This window comes from Sus scrofa, chromosome 7 (genome assembly GCF_000003025.6).
Source record: "Sus scrofa isolate TJ Tabasco breed Duroc chromosome 7, Sscrofa11.1, whole genome shotgun sequence".
NCBI classification, from domain to species: domain Eukaryota; kingdom Metazoa; phylum Chordata; class Mammalia; order Artiodactyla; family Suidae; genus Sus; species Sus scrofa.
This window is the reverse complement of record NC_010449.5, coordinates 7,457,746-7,477,047: the sequence shown is the minus strand read 5'-3', so window position 1 is coordinate 7,477,047 and position 19,302 is coordinate 7,457,746. Positions and strand designations below refer to the sequence as shown.

General features: G+C 46.7%; 1 protein-coding gene across 4 annotated transcripts in view; it reads right to left on the bottom strand.

Annotated features, from left to right (window-relative positions):
* Positions 1-14,861, bottom strand: part of LOC100517166 (transmembrane protein 14C) — a 68,695-nt gene extending 53,834 nt beyond the window's left edge. For 3 of the 4 annotated variants that reach the window (XM_021100171.1, XM_021100172.1, XM_021100170.1), the window contains exons 1-5: positions 14,721-14,861; positions 13,537-13,606; positions 13,140-13,216; positions 12,004-12,105; positions 8,829-8,916 (exon numbers count right to left, since the gene is read on the bottom strand). In XM_021100171.1, the coding sequence (XP_020955830.1) occupies positions 8,829-8,916; positions 12,004-12,105; positions 13,140-13,216; positions 13,537-13,559 (290 nt within the window). In that variant the 5' untranslated portion in view covers positions 13,560-13,606; positions 14,721-14,861. Of the gene's footprint in view, positions 1-7,423; positions 7,935-8,828; positions 8,917-12,003; positions 12,106-13,139; positions 13,217-13,536; positions 13,607-14,720 lie in introns of those variants that run through there. The other variant, XM_005665565.2, reaches the window with a different exon arrangement.

Sequence of the window (19,302 nt, the reverse complement as noted above, 5' to 3'; positions counted from 1 at the left end):
TAACCGCTCCTTACGTGTGGAATATGCACAGTGACTTCCTCTCATCAAGCACAGTATGAGAAAGGAGTCGGAGGGAAGAGTAACTTCACAGTGGAGAAGCCAGAGGACACTACCTCAGCCAGATGTCAGGATCAACATCAACGGTAACATGTTCACACTGATGTTCCCATGATGCGATGAAAGCGACACTTCACCTCTGTGGTCTTCCTCCTAAAGACCCACGATCCCTGCCTGACTATGAGAAACACATAAATTCCCATGTGAAGTACATGCTGCAAAATCCCCGATCAGTATTCCTCAATACTCAGCCGCCAAAAACAATGAAAGCCTAAGTCTAATCACAGCCAGGAGGAACCTGAGGAGACATGACAACCAAGTGTAGCATGATATCCTAGATAAGATCCTGGTATAGAAAAAAGACATTAGTTTCAAAGTAAGAAAAACTGAGTAAAATATGGACTTTAGTTAAGGAGAATGGATCAGTTGGTTCATTGGTTGTAACAAATGCCTCAAGCTGATGTAAGATGTTACTAATAGGAGAAACAGGGTGTAGGATGTGTGGGAATTCTATGTACTGTCTTTCAAAACTGTTCTAAAACAATAGTCTTTTTTTTAAGCAATAAATGCGATCAATCTATCCATTCAGCAAGTGCCTACTATATGTACTAAGCATAGTATATATGGTAGAAACAAAAAGGTCATTTTCTCTGACCTTATAGTACTTACATTCCGTAGCCACACATTAAATAAACACACAAAAAGTTGTGTATTTGCAAGTTATGATAAGTGCTATTAAGAAAAAAAAACAGGGAGTTCCCGTCGTGGCGCAGTGGTTAACGAATCCGACTAGGAACCATGAGGTTGCGGGTTCGGTCCTGCCCTTGCTCAGGGGTTAACGATCCGGCGTTGGCCGTGAGCTGTGGTGTAGGTTGCAGACGCGGCTCGGATCCTGCGTTTGCTGTGCCTCTGGCGTAGGCCGGTGGCTACAGCTCCGATTTCAACCCCTAGCCTGGGAACCTCCATATGCCGTGGGAGCGGCCCAAGAAATAGCAACAACAACAACAACAACAACAACAAAAGACAAAAAGACAAAGACAAAAAAAAAAAAAAGAAAGAAAAACAGGATTATAGAGGGATATAACTCTAGTAAGAGATGCTTGAATGATTTTAAATTTGGAGTCTAATCGTACTTGAAATATGCCTCTGCCTGCTGGGTAAAGAATGAATTGTTGAGCCAAAGCATGAAAACAAGGATTCCTATTATTAAAAGATGATGAGGCTTGGACTTAGGTATTAGCAATAGTATGGAAGAAAACTGATAAGGCTGATGATACAAAGTGATTAGTTTTTGGTGTTGATCTTGTTTCCTGATGCTTTAGAGAACTTCCTTGTTAGTTCTAACAGGTTTTGGGTTGCTTGTCTTGGATTTTCTAGATAGATAATTATATTAGCTATTAAAAGTGTTTGATTTTCTTTTCTTTTTCACTATTAACATACACCTTATTTCTTTCTCTTATTTTACTGCTTTGTCTAGTGTCTCTACAACAATGTGGAATCATCAGTGACAGCAAATGTCCTCTTATTTCCAACTTTAACATAAAGCCATTGCACTAAATAAAGGATAGTTGACAAAAACCTGACGCAAGTAATATGCTTGAGTGAGTCAAGAGAAACATTTACCCTAATTATCAGAAATTCACTGCTCAGATTGATACCTAATTATAAAATACATAAGGAAAAGTTCCATTCATAACAAAACTATAAAATATCCTGCAATAGTCTTAATAGAAATGCAAAGAACTAAGTGAGTAAAACTCAAAAATGTTTTAAGATATTAAAAAAACAAACTTAAATGAAGGGACAGACAATGTTGGGTTGAAAAGTAATATTTTAAAGTTCCCAATATCTACAACTCATTGTAATCATAATCAAACACCAAGTAAAACTAAAGGCTAATTCTAGATTTATCTAGAAAAGTTTACTTATCAAGAAAAATCTGAAAGGTAACAATGACAGACTTGACTTACAAAGTATCAAATATAGTACAATCTGCAATGATTAGTACAATTTGGCACTGAGACCGAAAGTATGCAGAAATGAGAAAATTCAAAATCCCCAACGTGGAAATTCAGTACACGGTAAGGCGGCATTTTGAAGCAACGAGGAAAAGATACACCATTCAATAAACAAGATCGAGGGTAATAACCATTGATTAGAGAAAATTATTCAGTGAGATTCCCTAATTTGCACAATCACACAAAATTCTAAAGGCAATAAACATAGAAATCTAAGAAATTAATGAGAAAGGTACTAAAAGAGAATTTTATTTTATACTCTTGAAATGTGGAATGCTTTCCTAAAACACAAAATCTGAAAGCCATAAAGAAAATAAAAATTCACAAAAACGAATCCAAAAGAATCAAGAGTTTAGTTCCTCTTGAAATGTGGAATGCTTTCCTAAAACACAAAATCTGAAAGCCATAAAGAAAATGGGATAAGGAATTCCCATTGTGGCACAATGGAACGATCCAACTAGAATCAGGTGGATCCGTGGCGAACGAATCGACTAGAATGAGGTTTCGGGTTCGGTCCCTGTCCTCAGTGGTTAAGGTCCGCGTGCCGTAGCTGGGTAGTTGCAGATGGGCTCGGATCCCGCGTGCGTGGCTCTGGCATAGGGGGGTACAGCTCGATTCGACCTAGCTGGGATATATGCAGGAGCAGCCAAGAAATAGCAAAAAGACAAAAAAAAAAAAAAAAAAAAAGGTTCGATCCCTGCTCACAGTGGTTAAGATACAGCGTGTGAGCTGTGGTTAAAAAAAAAAAAAAAAAAGATTTAAGAAAGAAAGAAAATGGGGTAAATTTGATTACATATAAAATGCTAATTTCCACAGGACAAAAATTACCTCATAAAATCTGAAAGAAGTATTTTTAACATACATAACAAAGAACTTATATACACACACATATATGTATAATGTACACACACAGTTACAGACCAATTAGAAAAACAAAAACCAAAAAAGGGAGAGTTCACTCACACACATACACACACACACACTTATATATCACTGGTCAATAAATATATGAAAAGATGCCTAATTGATTATAACTAAATATTTAAAACAATGGCTTAGATCAGAGGTTGGAACTATAGCCAGTGAGCCAAATCCAGTCCATTACATTTTTATGTTGCCAGCAAGCTAAGAATTTTTTTTTTAATTTTTTAAAGTATTTTTGTTTGTTTTTTGTTTTTTAGGGCCGCACCCACGGCATATGGAGGTTCCCAGGTTCGGGGTCAAATCGGAGAGACAGCTGTGGTCACCGGCCTACACCACAGCCACAGCAATGCCAGATCCGAGCCACATCTGTGACCTACACCACAGCTCACGGTAATGATGATCCTTAACACACTGAGCGAGGCCAGGGATCGAACCCACAACCTCATGGTTCCTAGTCAGATTCATTTCCACTGCGCCACGACGGGAACGCCAAGGATGCTTTTTTAAAAACTCAAAGTTAACATAGTTGAAAAGAATATCAAAATAAGATTACTACTTGGTAATATGTGAAAATGATAGGAAATTGAAATTTCAGGGTCCACAGAGCCTGGCTGGAACACATCTATGCAGAGGCCACGGCGGCTTTGGCTTTACAAGGCACAACTAAGTGGCTGTACAGAGATGGTATGGCCCACAAAGCCTAAAAGAGTTACTCTCTGGCCACTTACAGAAGTTCACAGACCCCTGGCTTAATGGGTCAAAGATAAAAAGTCTGATAATAGGCAATATTAGCAAAGGAGCGGAAACAAAATATCTTGACTGCTATTGGTGGGAATGTAAATTGGTACAAGTCTTCTGCGGACAATTAAAATTTTAAAGGCTCATCTGCTTCGACTCAGCTTTTAGGAATAAAATCTAAAGATTCACTTGCACCTGTTTACTGGGACTTGGACAGTGATACTCCTTGGTACAGCATTGTGTGGTTGTGTGTTGTTGTGGTGTGTGTTGTTTCTTCTCTAGGCTGCTTGTGCACTTGTGTTGTTGTGTGTTTGTTTTTTGCCTTCTCTAGGGCTGCTCCTTGTTGGCATTGTTTTTTTTTTTTTTTTTTTTTTTTTTTTTTCTTGCTTTGGAGGTTCTCCAGGCTAGGGGTCCAATTGGAGCTTTAGCTGCTGGCCTACACCACAGCCACAGCCACAGCAACGCAGGATCCAAGCCGCTCTGCAACCTACACCACAGCTCAGAGCAATGCTGGATCCTTAACCCCCTGAGTGAGGCCAGGGATTGAACCCTCAACCACATGGTTCCTAGTCGGATTCGTTAACCACTGAGCCATGACAGGAACTCCTATAGCATTCTTTGGCATAGAAAAAAAAAAAAGGCTTTCAACAAGGTACCTTTCTGTCACTAGGGAAATGGTGAACGACCTCACACAATTTAAAAAGCCATCGAAAAGAAGGAGGTAGGTCTCAGCCCATAAGGAAAAGGCGCTGTCAGGTGTGATACAGGGTAGCAAAGTGTAACACAGTGCTGATCCCCTGCCCCCACTCATGTTAACAGTAGCCAAAAGCATACATTTATAGGCTACATTTTCACAGCAAATTTCTGGGCCAATAAATAATGGTTACCTCTTACGTTGAGAGACTCCGCGCGCGTTTGCAATAGGAAAGAGACTGACTTTTACTGTATCCCTTTCTGTCTTGAAGATACATATTTTTTCTTTTTAGGGCCACACCTGCAGCATCTGGAAGTTTCCAAGCTAGGGGTCTATTTGGAGCTGAGCGAGGGCAGAGACCAAACCCGCATCCTCATGGATACTATTTGGGTTCTTAACCCCCTTAGCCACAATGGGATCTCAATTAGGTGCATATTTTTATAATTTTGGCGTAAGAAAGAACATAATAAAGCAATGACATAATAGATCTGACTATGTAAAGACGCAGAGACATGATAAACAAAGTTAAAAGCACCCAAAAGGCTGGGAGAAAATGCAACCTATCACAAAGGATTGTACCCACTACACAGGGAGCTTCCACAGATCATTATGAAACAAAATACAAAAAAAAAAAAAAAATGAGGGGGGGAATGGATTAATCTTTTTTTTTTTTTTTTTTTTTTTAGGGTTGCACTCTCAGCATATGGAGGTTTCCAGGCTAAGGGTCTAATTGTAGCTGTAGCTGCCGGCCTACGTCAGAGCTACAGCAACGCCATATCCGAGCCATGTCTTCGACCTACACCGCAGTTCATGGTAACACCAGATCTCTAACCCACTGAGCAAGGCCAGGGATGGAACCCGCAACCTCATGGTTCCTAGTCGAATTCATTTCCACTGCGCCACAACGGGAACTCTGGATTAAACTCCTTACTGGGACGCCACGGTCATCCAGATTTGACCTTGCCTTTGAATGTCATCTCCTGTTGCCAACCTCACACCCGCTATGCTTTCAGAGCTGGCCACAGGACCAAAGAGTCCCACAGGGATCTACCCTGGACCTAGACTAATTCCTACCTTCCGGGATCCGTGTCTTTCAGTCTGAGGCTAAGACCCCTCCCCTGGAACTGAAAGTGGCCACAACTGGTGAAAATACTTCATAACAGAAGACAAACGGGGGATGGCTTTGGACAGTCTATGGCCACCTGGTGCCTACAGCATCACCACCAAGTGCCTTTCACTGTCAACAGCCAAGGGCTAGTGAGTGTGTGTGTGTGTGTGTGACCCACACGTGTCACTGGGTTTGGAGAACGCAGAAACTGACAAAGATTATTAAAGACGTTTGGTCAGAACATTTACAGCAGTTATGACAATCACCAAAGGGCTAGCTTAGAACCCAAGGTGTGTTTTTCTGATGAATAAATGACTATCTTTCATTTAGGACACTTTTTCTGTGCCTCTGTGCTTACAACTCACATGTGATTCAAACGCTGGGGAGTTGTTCACTTTCAGCCGGCCTCACTCCGCAGCAGGGCTGGGGAAGCCAGCCCGAAGGGGAAGGTCTGAACACATCACCGCCGATCCGGGCTGCTCCCAAGGACGCCCGGCCTGCCCGGGGGTGTCCTGAGCTTTGTAACACCAACTACTACCAGTCGTTTCTTTCCTCCCAAACCCACTTCCATAAAAGTCAATTTCTAAAATATCAAGAAGACAATACAATGTCCTGCTGACCTGATTTTCTGTGCCTGTTTTCCCCTAGACCGCACAGGGCTAAGGCTTGAGATCAGAGTATCTGATCCACCAGGGCATGAAATCATACCAGACCCAACCAACTGTAAGTGGATTGGACTTTATCATTGAAACAACGGATTTGGGATAACTACATAAATGGCAATTACTGACTATGCCAGCAACTGTGGAACAATTTTTTCTTTAATCAAAATATCTGCAAGTATGTGACATCAGGCACTACCCTGTTTCCTATCTCTAAGTAGTTACTATTAACAGCAGCATGTGAGGAAAAGGACTAGGTCTCAGTAGACCAACGCTTAGTGAGTCACTGCTGTCAGCGGGCTGTCCAAAAACCTTATGTTGATCCTGAAAACAACAGACCTGCATTAACAGAGATGCATGGTCTAGAATCCAGGATGCTGGTCACAGCCCATCTGCGTAGAGCTCTGGGCATTAAGAATGGGCCTTGGCAGACATGCCAAACCATGTTATACGAGACAAAGATGGAAAAACTAGGACTCCTTTCAGGAGCATAAGCAAATACATAAAATTGATTAAGAAATGCCTGAATTACATAGTCTAAATCCAAGCGATACCAGTTAGGGTTGAGGTAGCAAACATCCTTTTCCTTTGAAGAGGGAAAAACTAAAGTAAGGGGCACCAGAGGAGTCAACTCAACGCTGAAAGAAACAAAATGAAGTGAACGTATGTCAGTATCCAGCTGATGCATCCAGAGTGGAGATGAAACCAGGTAATTCAAGTTCCAGACACGTCTTTTAGGTCCACATTTATAGTAACAATTTCATTTTTTCTGTTTTCTTTTCACTTTTTAGGCCATTCCCGAGGCATATGGAAGTTCCCAGGCTAGGGGTCAAACTGGAGCTGCAGCTGCTGGCCTACCCCACAGCCACAGCCACATCGGATCCGAGCCCCTGCGTCTGCGACCTACCCTGAGCAAGGCCAAGGACCCAACTCACATCCTCACGGATACTAGTCAGGTTCGTAATCCGCTGAGCCACAACGGGAACTCCCATCACCTTCGTTTTTTCTTTTGTTGGTCACACAGTCGTAAGCCTAGAAACCCTCAAGTCAATGTATCATCAAATAACAAATAACTTTCCTTCCTTGGTCTTGAAATTATTCAAAATGGGTAATTCCTAAATAAAATGTGAATAAAAACACTTCCACGTCCCCTTCTCTTCTTGCTGTTCATATCTCGTTCTCTGCTCTAGACGCTCTGGCAACCAAGACACCACACAGAACATAACAATAATAAACAGAAAACTTTATTTTCATTGATTTCATTGAACATAATTTCAAAGCAGGTCTGTGCTCTAAGATGAGCTAAAGAACTGATACCCTAATTCTCATTAAAAGGTTTCTTTCACACTGGTCCTGAGTAGGGCAGGGGGTTTCAGGGGCCCCAGTGGTGACACCTAACTTTTTTACTTTGAGATTTTACCTATAGGTACAGAAAGAAGAGAGGAGACCAATAAAAAGAATCAAGCTGAACGAGGACACGACGAGAGAAAGATCTTGTGTTACACACACCCACCTCTTTAGAGTCGGAACCATAATGACTGATTTTTTTTCTCTGCAAAGTTCAGTGTTGTTTTGGGTTTTAAGGTTTCAGAATATGTGAAGACGCTGTACGTATTAATGCACAAGAAATAGTGGGAAGGTTAACAATTCTTCATGAGTCCAAGCGGGGCCGTGACTACTACGGATGGGGTTTACTCAACACACTAATTCCAAGTTTGGCGACCATCAGCAAACTGTTCAAAAGAAACACATAAATGGAGAAACGTCAGGTAAAGAACAGCACGGGCACGCGACTACGTTTCAAGGGACTAGGACGCGGCGGGTCCCTTGCAGCGACGCGGGGAGGAGGTGTCAGCCAGAGCAGGCAGAGGGGACCTTCCACCCTGGAGCGGCCAAAGGAGGAAGGCGCCCAGGGCGGCCCAGCTCTGAGGCCTCAAAATCATGTACAAGTAGGAGGAGTTCCTAATCCAGCTGCCAACACCTCAAAGATGCGAAGACAAGGCTGGAGAGACCAAGGCCGCCTCGCATCCACCCATAAGGCCCAGAGCTCGTTAACGGCAGACCTCCAGCCTCCCAGACCTTGACCTTGGTCTAAGCTGACTGTAGGACACTATGCGTGCCAGCACTGTAACTATGATCAAAATCGGGCACGTCGTCTATTTCCAAAGCAGATCTTCAAAAATTCTGCCTTCGAGGTATTTTTCTTACACTTAAAGACTACATTTTTAAGAACAATTGCATTTGGGATTAATTAGAAAACACGATTAAATCAAAATTCCCTCTTAGCAACATATTCAAGAATAAAGGACACCCGCACAACTAAGAAACACAGACTCCGTGCAGAAAAGTCACACAGACAGCTGCAGTCGTGGCTTCGCACCGAAGTGCTTCCACTGCACGAGGAGCCAGCATGGGCCAGAAAGCAAATGCGAAAGTCAAACCATTTCCCAAGTGAGTGAAATACCCATTTAGACATAAAAATCAGCTGTTTTTGCAGCCTTTTCTATTTATGTGTAAGTTAAATCATGTCTGTTGACGTCCAGCATCAGGGATACTGAAACGAGTCCATTTCTGCAAGTCCAGTGTTTGGGGCGTTAAACTAGAACTAGCAACAGAGCAGACAGTACCTGGCACCTGCAATCAAGCCCGCAGGCATAAATTTTCCAGAGTGGTAGAATCTCATTCCCATGATGCCAGCCAAGGTTCCAGATGTAACTGATGGAAAGATGAAAAGGGTCCAAGGTCATTTATCTTACGGGTGGGAGGACCCAAAGGGGGCCAAACTCCCACCCACCTTTGAAGGGCCAGACCCCATCTCATACTCCCTCTTTCCCCAAGTCGGGGCCAGGGCCGGGGTGGGGGGAGCCCTGTGGCCGCCCACATTCACCAGGACTGAGTGCAAACAGCAGAATAGGGGCCCCTTGGCGTCTGAGCCCAGCCTGCCTTTCCAGCCTCACCTCAGCCTTAAATTCCTTAGTTTTCTCCTAAACTGCTGCAGGTCTCCCCCCCCCCAACTCCTTGCAGATGCTATCACCCTGCAGGCTCTTAGGCTCTTTCCACCTCTTCCGTAGGAGCGCCCGCCACGCCCTGCACCAGATGCTGGAGAAGACAAAGACCTCTGTCCCAGCAGGGTCTCCAGTTGGATGGGACAGACTCATAAGCATCACACACAGGCCCTTCCAAGTATAATGTGTGCCACTGGTACCATGAATGCAATACAAATAGCACAGTGACCAGAGGACCCAGCCCATTCAGGAAAAAGTGAAGACTGAGCTTCAATGTCAAGAGCAGCAGTTAATGAGCTCCAGGGGAGTAAAGCACATTCTGGGCAGAGGGCATAATACACCTAAGGCCCTGCGGGGAGAGGCTCAAAGGCTGGTGTGGCCCAGAAACCAGGTGTAGCAGGAAGAGGGCCACCAAATAAGGCCTGGAGGGCTGTGAAGGTGGGGGGTGGCCTCCATCCTAACAGCAAGAAGAGGCCACTAAAAGACAGTAAGCAGAAGATACGTAAAAGAGTTGCGTTCTGAAAATACAACTGCAGCTGTTCCATGGAGAACAACTCTAAGGAAACAGAGAGGACACAGGTCGTCAATTAAGAACTTCCTTGGGGAGCTGCCAACACGGCTCAGCAGAAACGAATCTGACCAGTATCCATGAGGACGCAGGTTCGATCCCTGGTCTCACTCAGTGCATTAAGGATCGGACATTGCCATGGGCTGTGATCTAGGCCAGTGGCTACAGCTCCAATTTGACCCCTAGCCTGGGAATCTCCATACGCCAAGAGTGCTGCGGCCCTAAAGAGATTAGAAAAAGAAAGAAAGAAAAGAAATTCCTAGGGAATGCAAGGCTAACTGGGATGCAAGTGGAGGCCATGCAGGCAGAGGAGGGGACAATTGGGGGTAGGAGTTGAGGCAGTGTTGACGGGACTTGCGGATGAATCAGACCTAAAGGCGGAGGGGACAAGGACAGTAGAGGCCCAGATGGACGGGGGCCATCGGGCGTGCATGCACCTGCGAGATGTCAGCAGGGGCCTGGGTGTGCAAGAGTAAACCTTGGAGAGAGGCCTTCGGAGCCACTTGTGTTTCGGGGGTGATTTACGGCCTGGGCTTCAATGGCGCCGCCAGGTGAGAGGGTATAAAGAAGATACAAAAGCCAGGCCTGGATTCCGTTGTGCGCATGGTTAACGAATCGACTAGAACATGAGTGCGGTTCGTTGCCTGCTCATGGGTAAGATCGGCGTGGTGAGCTGTGGTGTAGGTGCAGACACGGTCGGATTGCGTTGTGTTGTCGTAGTGGGTACAGCTCGATCAACCTAGCTGGAACTCCATAGCCGGAGTGCCAAGAAATAGCAACAAAACAACAACAACAAAAAAAAAAAAAAAAAAAAAAAAAGCAGCTAAGAAACTCAATCCTTAAGGGCCAGAAAGAGGAAGATGGGTTGACAAAATCAACAAAAGAGGATGAGATCATCATAAGGAAAATCCGAGAGAGCGGAAAACAGACTGGCGTCCTGGGCGGAGAACAGCTAAAAGGCCAAATGGGGACTAAAAAACGACACTGCATTTTGAAACATACAGGTTCCTGGCAGCCTCCAGGAGAGCTATTTCAAGGGGCTAAAGAGACCAAAGTGGCGACCAAAGTGGGCTGAGAACTTGAGCGGTGAGGAAGTGAAGCTGGGAGTAAAATGGATTTTAAGCGAAGTTTCCGAAGAGGAAGAAGAAGGGCAGCAACGGGAGAAGGAAGTGGGTTGTGAGAGTCCTTTTTTTTTTTTTTTTTTTTTTCAAATGGGGTGAGAGATGAGCACAAATGAGCATCGGTGGGTGGGATCCACCTGAGAGGCAGGACAGGAGGAAGAGAGGGCATCGGTGATCGTGTGAAGTTCCAGAGAAGGGGAGGGACTGGCCCAGGAGAGACACAGGCCCCGACGGCCGGGAGGCTGGCGGCAGGAGGGGTCCCCGCGTGATGGCTGATGTACTTCTTCAAGCAGGTGGAGAGGTCATGGGAGCGGGCGGAGGAGAGGGATCAGAAATGGGGACAGAGGGGTCTGAGCGTCATTCCGGGGCTGGCGGGAGGGAGCCGCTGGGCAGGGCTGAGAGCCGGGCCCTCCTGCTTCCCAGCCTACACTGACTCCGACAAACCACTCTGTTGACACGCTTGTTCCCCTGGCACCTGTGGGGGCCTGAGCTGCCGGTTTTCTCATTCTGCAGGTTTGTGCAGACAGCAAGGGGCCCACACTCCCAGCGGAGTGTCTGACACATGGGTGGGGCTCAGTAAAAATGCACCAAAAGCCACCCCGATAAGAAGCAATCTTCCTGTCCCCTCGCCCCTCTGCCTGAGCTACTCAGGGACATGTGGCAGCCCCACAGAGCCCCGTTTCATGTCTCTGATGATGGGAAAGATGCCCTCAAGGCAAGGCCTAGGTCTGAGACGCTTCGTTTACAGCTACAGCGTTAATACATGATTTTCACGTGGGAAAAACAAGAGCGATGCAAACCTCACCCGGGCGCGGATCCTTTTGAGATGCTCCTCAGCGCGCAATCCCAACGTGCCCCTGCCCCGACCCAACACTAACTGTGCCGAGTAAATCTAAATTCACGAGGTAGCAAACCTTTCCAAGTTCTGCCCATAAAGATAAGCAGAAACCAGCACAAGCCCCCGCCCCCATTTTGAAACTTCCCAAGGACCTGGCAGAGGCAGTAAAAAGGCCTTGATGTGAAGAATGTGCAATCCCGCCAACCAGGCCCTTTGGGCAGAGTATTCAGGAGACGTAATTACATCAGGGAGACGGTGAAACTGACGTACCTAAGAAAACCCAAATGTTCCTTGGATCCTGAGACAGCTGGTAGGCACCCAGGCCCGCTAGGCCACCGAAGAGGAGCCCGGCCGCCAGGGACGGGACGCTGCCTGGAAGGACGCAAACACAGCGCACACTGTGACATCAAAGCCTCACCTCGCTGATGGAGCCACCAGCACCCCCCCCACACCTGACAGAGGAAAGGAGCAGAGGGGCCTTCTCTCAGGGGCGCTCATGACCCAGGAGCTCTCAGGTGGGAACACGTTTGGGGGAGTTTTGCTATTTTACCAGAGGAGCTCAAGTCTTACTACACCATTCCTCTCTCCAGTAGGCGGGACACTTCCACCCAAAGAGAAAAGAAGGGCTCCCAGGAATTCCCACTGTGGCTCAGCACGTTAAGGACCCGACGCCTCGGTGAGGATGTGGTTCGATCCCTGGCCTCGCTCAGGGGGTTAAGGATCCAGGGTTGCCGCGAGCTGTGGTGCAGGTCACAGACGTGGCTCAGATCCCATGTTGCTGTGGCTGTGGCATCGGTGAGCAGCTGCAGCTCTGAACAGACCCCGAGCCTGGGAACTTCCGTGTGCCTCAAGTGTGGCCTTAAAAATAAAAGAAAAAAGGAAGGGCCCTAACCAGGCCTGATTAACCCAGCAAGACCCAGAACGGTCCGTGGGCTCATCCCCAAAGGAAAGGAAAGGGGCAGTGAATTAAAAAATGACTTGGAGAGTAAGAATTCTTCTCTTTGGGGGGAGGTGGGTAAGGAAGGAGGTGGAAACAAGCATGTCACCGACACAGCTGTGCCTGGTTTAACATGAAGACTAGTTTTCCTCCCACTTGAAGAGCAGAGATGGCCTCCGGGGTTGAGGCTGATGTATGGCAGGTGGTGATAAGAATAATCTATTACCACCCAGCCCACTATCTTTAGACAAAGAGGCCAAACAAGTGACTGGACATGATGCCTGGTACAGCTCGGCCAGATATCATACAGGCAAGTGCGGGAGGAGCCTCAGGACTGGTAACAAACCTGCACTCAAGCTAGAGGACCTAAGCAAACTTGACTCCAATGATTCTGTAGTGCGGGGGACCCTGGGGGCTCGCTCTTCACCAGAAACAAGATTTTAGGAGGTTAAATAACCACAGACCATACCTGCTTTTGCATAGCCAATGATCCCACCGGAAGCAACCAGTGCTGCATAACCAAAGCCAATCCAATGTAAAGGCACTCTGAAAACGGAACAGTAAGCAATCAGTGCCAATCAAGTTAAAACAAACAAAAAAACCCACATAACCACAGAATGGGATCACAAGGTCAGCATTCCAGAACAATCCTATCACTGTACAAATGCATATAAATCCCAGAGGTTAGAAGACCTGCCCAGAGTTAGTGGCAGAGCTGGGCTCGAACCCAGGTTCTAGGTACATGTCTGTCTTCCCAGACCCCAGGCTGCCCGGCAGCCTCAGCTCAGCATCCTTTTCAGAGGAGGGAAGAAACTCTGGCTTTGAGACGCTCTAGACGATTCCACCCCCCTTCACTGTGCACTTACAGTGGGCCGGAATCCTTCTGCATTGTTCTCTTCCACTCCGTACAGACAGAAGATTAGATCAGGCCTGCACCTGCCGAGGAGGGGCTGGATCAGCGGTGGTTAAAACCCAGCTCTTTCTGGCAGTCAGAAAGCAGTGGGTCCAACTTCAGCTCTGGTCCTTGGGAGCTAAGAACTAATGGGTGAGCTACCCAGCCTCTCAATGCCTCCTTCCCTCACCTACCAAGAGGGTAACAACGGTACACATTTCCTAGGGCTACTGCGGGCATCGAACGGGATAATATGGAAAAGTGCTTTGCACATAATAATTGCTGAACAGATACCAACCATTCTAGTAATAACCTCAATTCTAATGACACGCCCACAGGAAATTGCACTGACCAGTTCTGCACCATTAATGAACTAACCTTCTCTTTATTTAACCAAGTTACAACTAAATCAGAAAATAAATGCCTCCTGTGGGCTTAATTCAAGGATTTTAATTGCCCCTTCTGGGCGGAAGAGGCCCCTGCCCAAAGAATTGAATTATTTCAATACTCAACATTTTAAAAACTTTCAAATTGACAGAACACTGTAAACCAGCTATGATGGAAACAATAAAAATAAAAATCATTTTAAAATTCAAAAATATAAAACTTTCAGATAGTTATTTAATTTTACAGCACTCATAGTTTACTGATAGAGCAGGAGCGAGGTGGGCGGATAAAATGTGCAAAAGTCCAAGGCATAATTACGTAGAACACCACTCCTGTGGCAAAGCGGGATGTAACTCCTACTTTCTTCAATGCATTTGGTACCCAACGAGGCTAAGCTTGAAAGCCATACATACCACTTGTTTAAACTATTAAGTGTCTATAAAAGGGGGGAGGACTTGCAATCGTACTAGTCATTAATTCGACGTAGCACTGAGTCATCGAGATTGTTAAGGAGATGGACCAATGAGATCTCCAGGAAAAGAATCAGCTCTGCGCTACAACGGTCAACATTTGCCTCAAGGGCTCAGGGTTTCCGCAGGATTCACAACCCACTTTAAGGAAAGCAGAAAATGAGCGACTAGACCAGCAACTACCACGCAGCCTCAAGTCCCTGCCTGGATCCTGGGGATGAAGGGCAGAGGCAGCCAAGGCCCTCGCGTAATTTCTCAAGGTCAAAACAGGTGTCAAATGTTAATAATTCCGAACACGAACCTACTTCCCGAAGGTCTGCACCGGAGGACGAGAACGCAGAACCGTGAGTCCCCGACCTGCGGTCCTGCAGGAAATATCGCGGCGCGTCCTCTACGTCTCAGGGGCGGGGCCAGGGGGAGGAGTCGCCGAGCGCACCCAGCGTCTCGGGGGCGGGGCGAGGCGTGGGGCGGGGCTAGAGGTCCGGAGCCGCGGCGGGATCCAGCGTCGGCGGGGCGGGGCGGGGCGGGGCGGGGCGGGGCGGGGCGGGGGGGGGGGCGGGGCGGGGCGGGGCTAGAGGTCCGGAGCGTCGGCGGGGCGGGGCGGCGGGGCGGGGCGGGGCGGGGCGGGGCGGGGCGGGGCGGGGCGGGGCTTACAGTGGGCACGTATTGTGCGTCTTAGGGGCGGAGAGTGGCAGAGCAGATCCAGTGTCCCCCGGCAGAGGGCCCGGTCATGCCCGTTCAAAGCCGGAAACCCAGAGTTGGAGTCTGGTCTTGCGAGAGGCCTTGCGAACTGGGCCAGGCTCCCGGTGGGGGTTGCCACTGTGGAAGAAGGGCATCGGAGGCTGGTTTCTGAAGGACTGCATTAACGGAGGACCTTTACCAGAGGTGTAAAACCAGATGCAGGAGGCCATCAGAAAGGAATGTCACTCTAGCCGGATTAAGTTGTTTGCCATTATGGGAAGACACCTCCTATAGAAGATACGGTGGCCACAGGCTAAACACTGTGGCTCACTTCAGTGTTTGATTTAGGGAATCCATCTACTTGAAAAACATCTTAAAGGAGTTCCCTTTGTGGCTTAGCGGGTTAAGAACCCCACGAGTATCCATGAGGATTCAGGTTCCATCCTGCTGGCACAGCTCAGTGGGTTAAGGATCCAGCGTGGCTGTGGTGCGGGCTGGCAGCTGCAGCTTGGATTTGACCCCTAGCCTGGGAATTTCCACATGCAAGCAGGCGTAGCCCTAAAAAGAGAAAACAGTTTCGGTTGTGGCTCAGTGGAAACAAATCTGACTAGTAACCATGAAGTTGTAGGTTCAATCCCTGACCTCGCTCAGTGGGTTAAGGATCTTGAGTTGCCGTGAGCTGGGGTGTAGGTTGCAGAAGCAGCTCAGATCCTGTGACTGTGGCATAGGCCAGAGGCTACAGCTCTGATTCCACCCCTAGCCTGGGAACCTCCACATGCCACGGTTGCAGCCCCGAAAAGCTAAAAAAAAAAAAAAAAAAAAAAAAAGAAAAAGAAAAAGAAAGAAAAAAGAAAAAATACATCTCAAAAGGGAACAGTGAATGAGTTAAGTTTGCAAATGATAGGGACAGAGTAAAGGGACAAAGTACGTGATTAAATAGTTAATCTCACTAGGGAATTGTAAGTAGAGAAAAAGTATGGGAGACCCTGGAAGTTAATCATCACTCAAGCAAGCAGGCTTGCTGAGCAACAAATCCACACAACAGAAATGTGAGCTGTGCCCCCAAACAAGAAAACAATGGTGGAATGAGACCCACTTCCTGCCCAGCGAAGTTAGTAAGTTAATGATTCCTAGGACATGCTTCTCTGCACACACTAAATGCAAAAACATAGGAAAAGATGACATTACACTGAAACTTGAAATGATTTACCACATTTAATGTTACCAACCTTTTTGCTCACCCCCACTGTGTGATGACAGTCCAATTTGACCATGTAGGGACAAAAAAGCTCTCCTGCCCAACATAGAGAAGGAGCTGATGATGGAAGTTTGACATCTACTCAAGAATGAGAAAGAAAATTGTCTTCTCCTCTCCCCACTTTTCCTTTGATTATAAAACTGTGACCCACTAAGTTCTTGGGGCACCATACTCCCTTGCCTGCCTGCTTGTATTTCTCACAAGTGTCCTAGACTAATAAGCTCTTTCCTTACCTGTCACTCTGTCTCTCAGGGAATTCCTTCTGTGCGGAGCCAGAAGAACTTCCACTTTCCTAAGTCCCGAGATGCATTCTGCACAAGTACCTCTGCAATGCCCTCGTGTCCACGCTTCATCTCCACTCCCACTCCAGACCTGCTGCTCTTCCCAGCGTTTCCCCCACCACCATTCACTCAATTGCTGTAACCCTGAAATTTGGGTGTCACCCTTGAGGTCTCTCTTTCATCCCCTATGAGTATCAACAAGAATCAATCTTCTAGATGCAGTCTTGAGTGAAAAAGCAAATTACATTGCTCTGTCCACTGAAGAAAAGTATACACAATGAGAAAGTTGGGAGGTGAGTTTTATTAGGGGCAAAAAAGAGGACTAGAGCCCGGGAGGCAGCCTCTGGGATGGCTCTGAGGAACTGCTCCCAAGAGGTGAGGGCGGAGGCCAGCATCTCTGTGATTTTGCTGGAGGGGCTGCATGGGCTCAGGCGCATGTTTGGGCAGAGGGTTACTGCTTGGTCACAAGATTGCTGCTGGTCAGGAGGAGCAGATGTCTGTTAATTATTTTAGTGCTTTTCTAGATATGAGAAGATGCAGGAAACTGGGCTTATCAAATCTCCTGAAAATAGCCATCTGAAAGCCTGTTCTGCCAGTTTTTCCCAGAGCACAGACTTTCTCTCTCCCGATCTCCATCCTGAACGCCTTTCAGGGTGTGTTACAGGTCAGTGACTGCAGTGGCTAAGGACCCATTCCTTGTAGAGACATGGCGAGTGACAATTTTTAGTTGGCAGCACACATACTCTAAAAGGAAAAAACTTGCCACTTGAAGCAATGCCTACCTTTCAGATATCAAAACAGAAGCCTGCCTTGACCACAGCTGAGTCTAACCAGCCGGAGCTATAATGTCTAAAAACACTGAGCAATTCTACTTAGCCAGACCCTCACCAACTTAAATGGAAGACGCTCCTGAAAACACAACTACGAGCCTTCCCTTCCCAGCTGGGGTAGTTTAGGGATGCTTTTCTCTCTCTGCAGGTGCAAGCTTCAAACCTTAAACCCACCAGGATCTTCCCCCTGCCTTTTAGACTTAAAGAGATGAAACCACAGAAATCTGAGTAAATTACCTAAAGCCCTAGTCCTGGGTAGAGCTGTTATTTGAAATAAATGTTGTCCTCAACCTTAATTCTACATTACGCTCCCTCTTGTAGGGTCATTCCTCAGTCATCATGCTTAGCTTCCTGTACAGTCCATCATAGACAAGAAAATAAATGAAAGGAAATGGTTTCTTCTTTCTCCCTTCCTTCCTTCCTTTTTATGGCTGCCACCTGCAGCAATGGAAGTTCCCTGGGCTAGGGGTCAAATTGAACTGCAGCTGCCAGCCATGCCATAGCCACACCGGCTCTGAGGTGCATCTGCGACCTACACTGCAGCTTATGGCAACACCAGATTCTTAACCCACTGAGCAGGGCTGGGGATCAAACCTGAGTCCTCACTGTGTCGGGTTCTTAACCTGCTGAGTCACAATGGGAACTCCCGCTGTTTTAATTGGTTCCACACGATGATTTATGTTTAGTCATGTTTCTAGTTGACATTAGCATATTTTAGGAGATAGCTCAGTTCTTAACTAAGAGCCCACTGAATGGTACCGGAACCCTGAACCACAAGGGTGTCACAGGGTGTGACCAAGATTGTGTAAGGGAGTAAGTTTTCAGTCTCTGGTCACTAGAGCCTATCAGTATGATTGTGGTTTGTTTTGTTTTCAGAGGCTTTAGGTGAGGATTGTGTCTGCTGGACACACACACGCAAACCAGAGCAGTAAAGACACTTGCCACAACAGAAGAGCCAGTGAACAGTGTTCCGACGTGAGCATTATCATCATCAGTATTAGCTTGTTTAGGGCCGCATTCAGCATGTGGAAGTTCCCAGGGTCCAATCAGAGCTGCAGCTGCCAGCCTACACCACAGCCCACAGCAACGCGGGATCTGAGCCACGTCTGCAGCCTACACCACAACTCACGGCAATGCCAGATCCCTGACACAGAGGGAGGCCAGGAATTGAACCCACATCCTCAAAGATACTAGATGGGTTCTCAACCCGCTGAACCACAACAGGAACTCCAAAAATGTACTACTCCTGTGAGTGACACAGATAAGTGGAGGCTCTGCATGTGTGGAGGCAGGGGATTTATGGGCAACCTGTACCTTGCTACAAAACAGCTACAAAAAGTTGTCTCAAAAACAAAAAACACTCAAACCTATATTCATGTTTATAGGCTTGGAGGAAGATAAAAGGAGGTAGATGCAAACGTCACACACACAATTTGGTTCATTTCCAAGATAATCTCCTACAAAATGAGTGGCCACTCCTGTGTGCAGGTTGCCTCATCAGAAGGGAGCCCCCTAGTGGCCTCATGTATTTAACATCTTCCCAGCTAATTCAAACCATTAATGTGTCTTCTCAAAACATCCACTAATCTATTGCGGAAAATGTTTTAATTTTCCAGGCAAGAAGAGACAAGATCATCATCCATGGCTAGTTTTAAGACTACCTTTGACAGGAGATCAGCTAATTTTTTTTTTTTTTTTTGTCTTTATGCCATTTCTTGGGCTGCTCCCACGGCATATGCAGGTTCCCAGGCTAGGGGTTGAATCGGAGCTGCAGCCGCCAGCCTACGCCAGAGTCACAGCAACGCGGGATCCGAGCCACATCTGCAACCCACA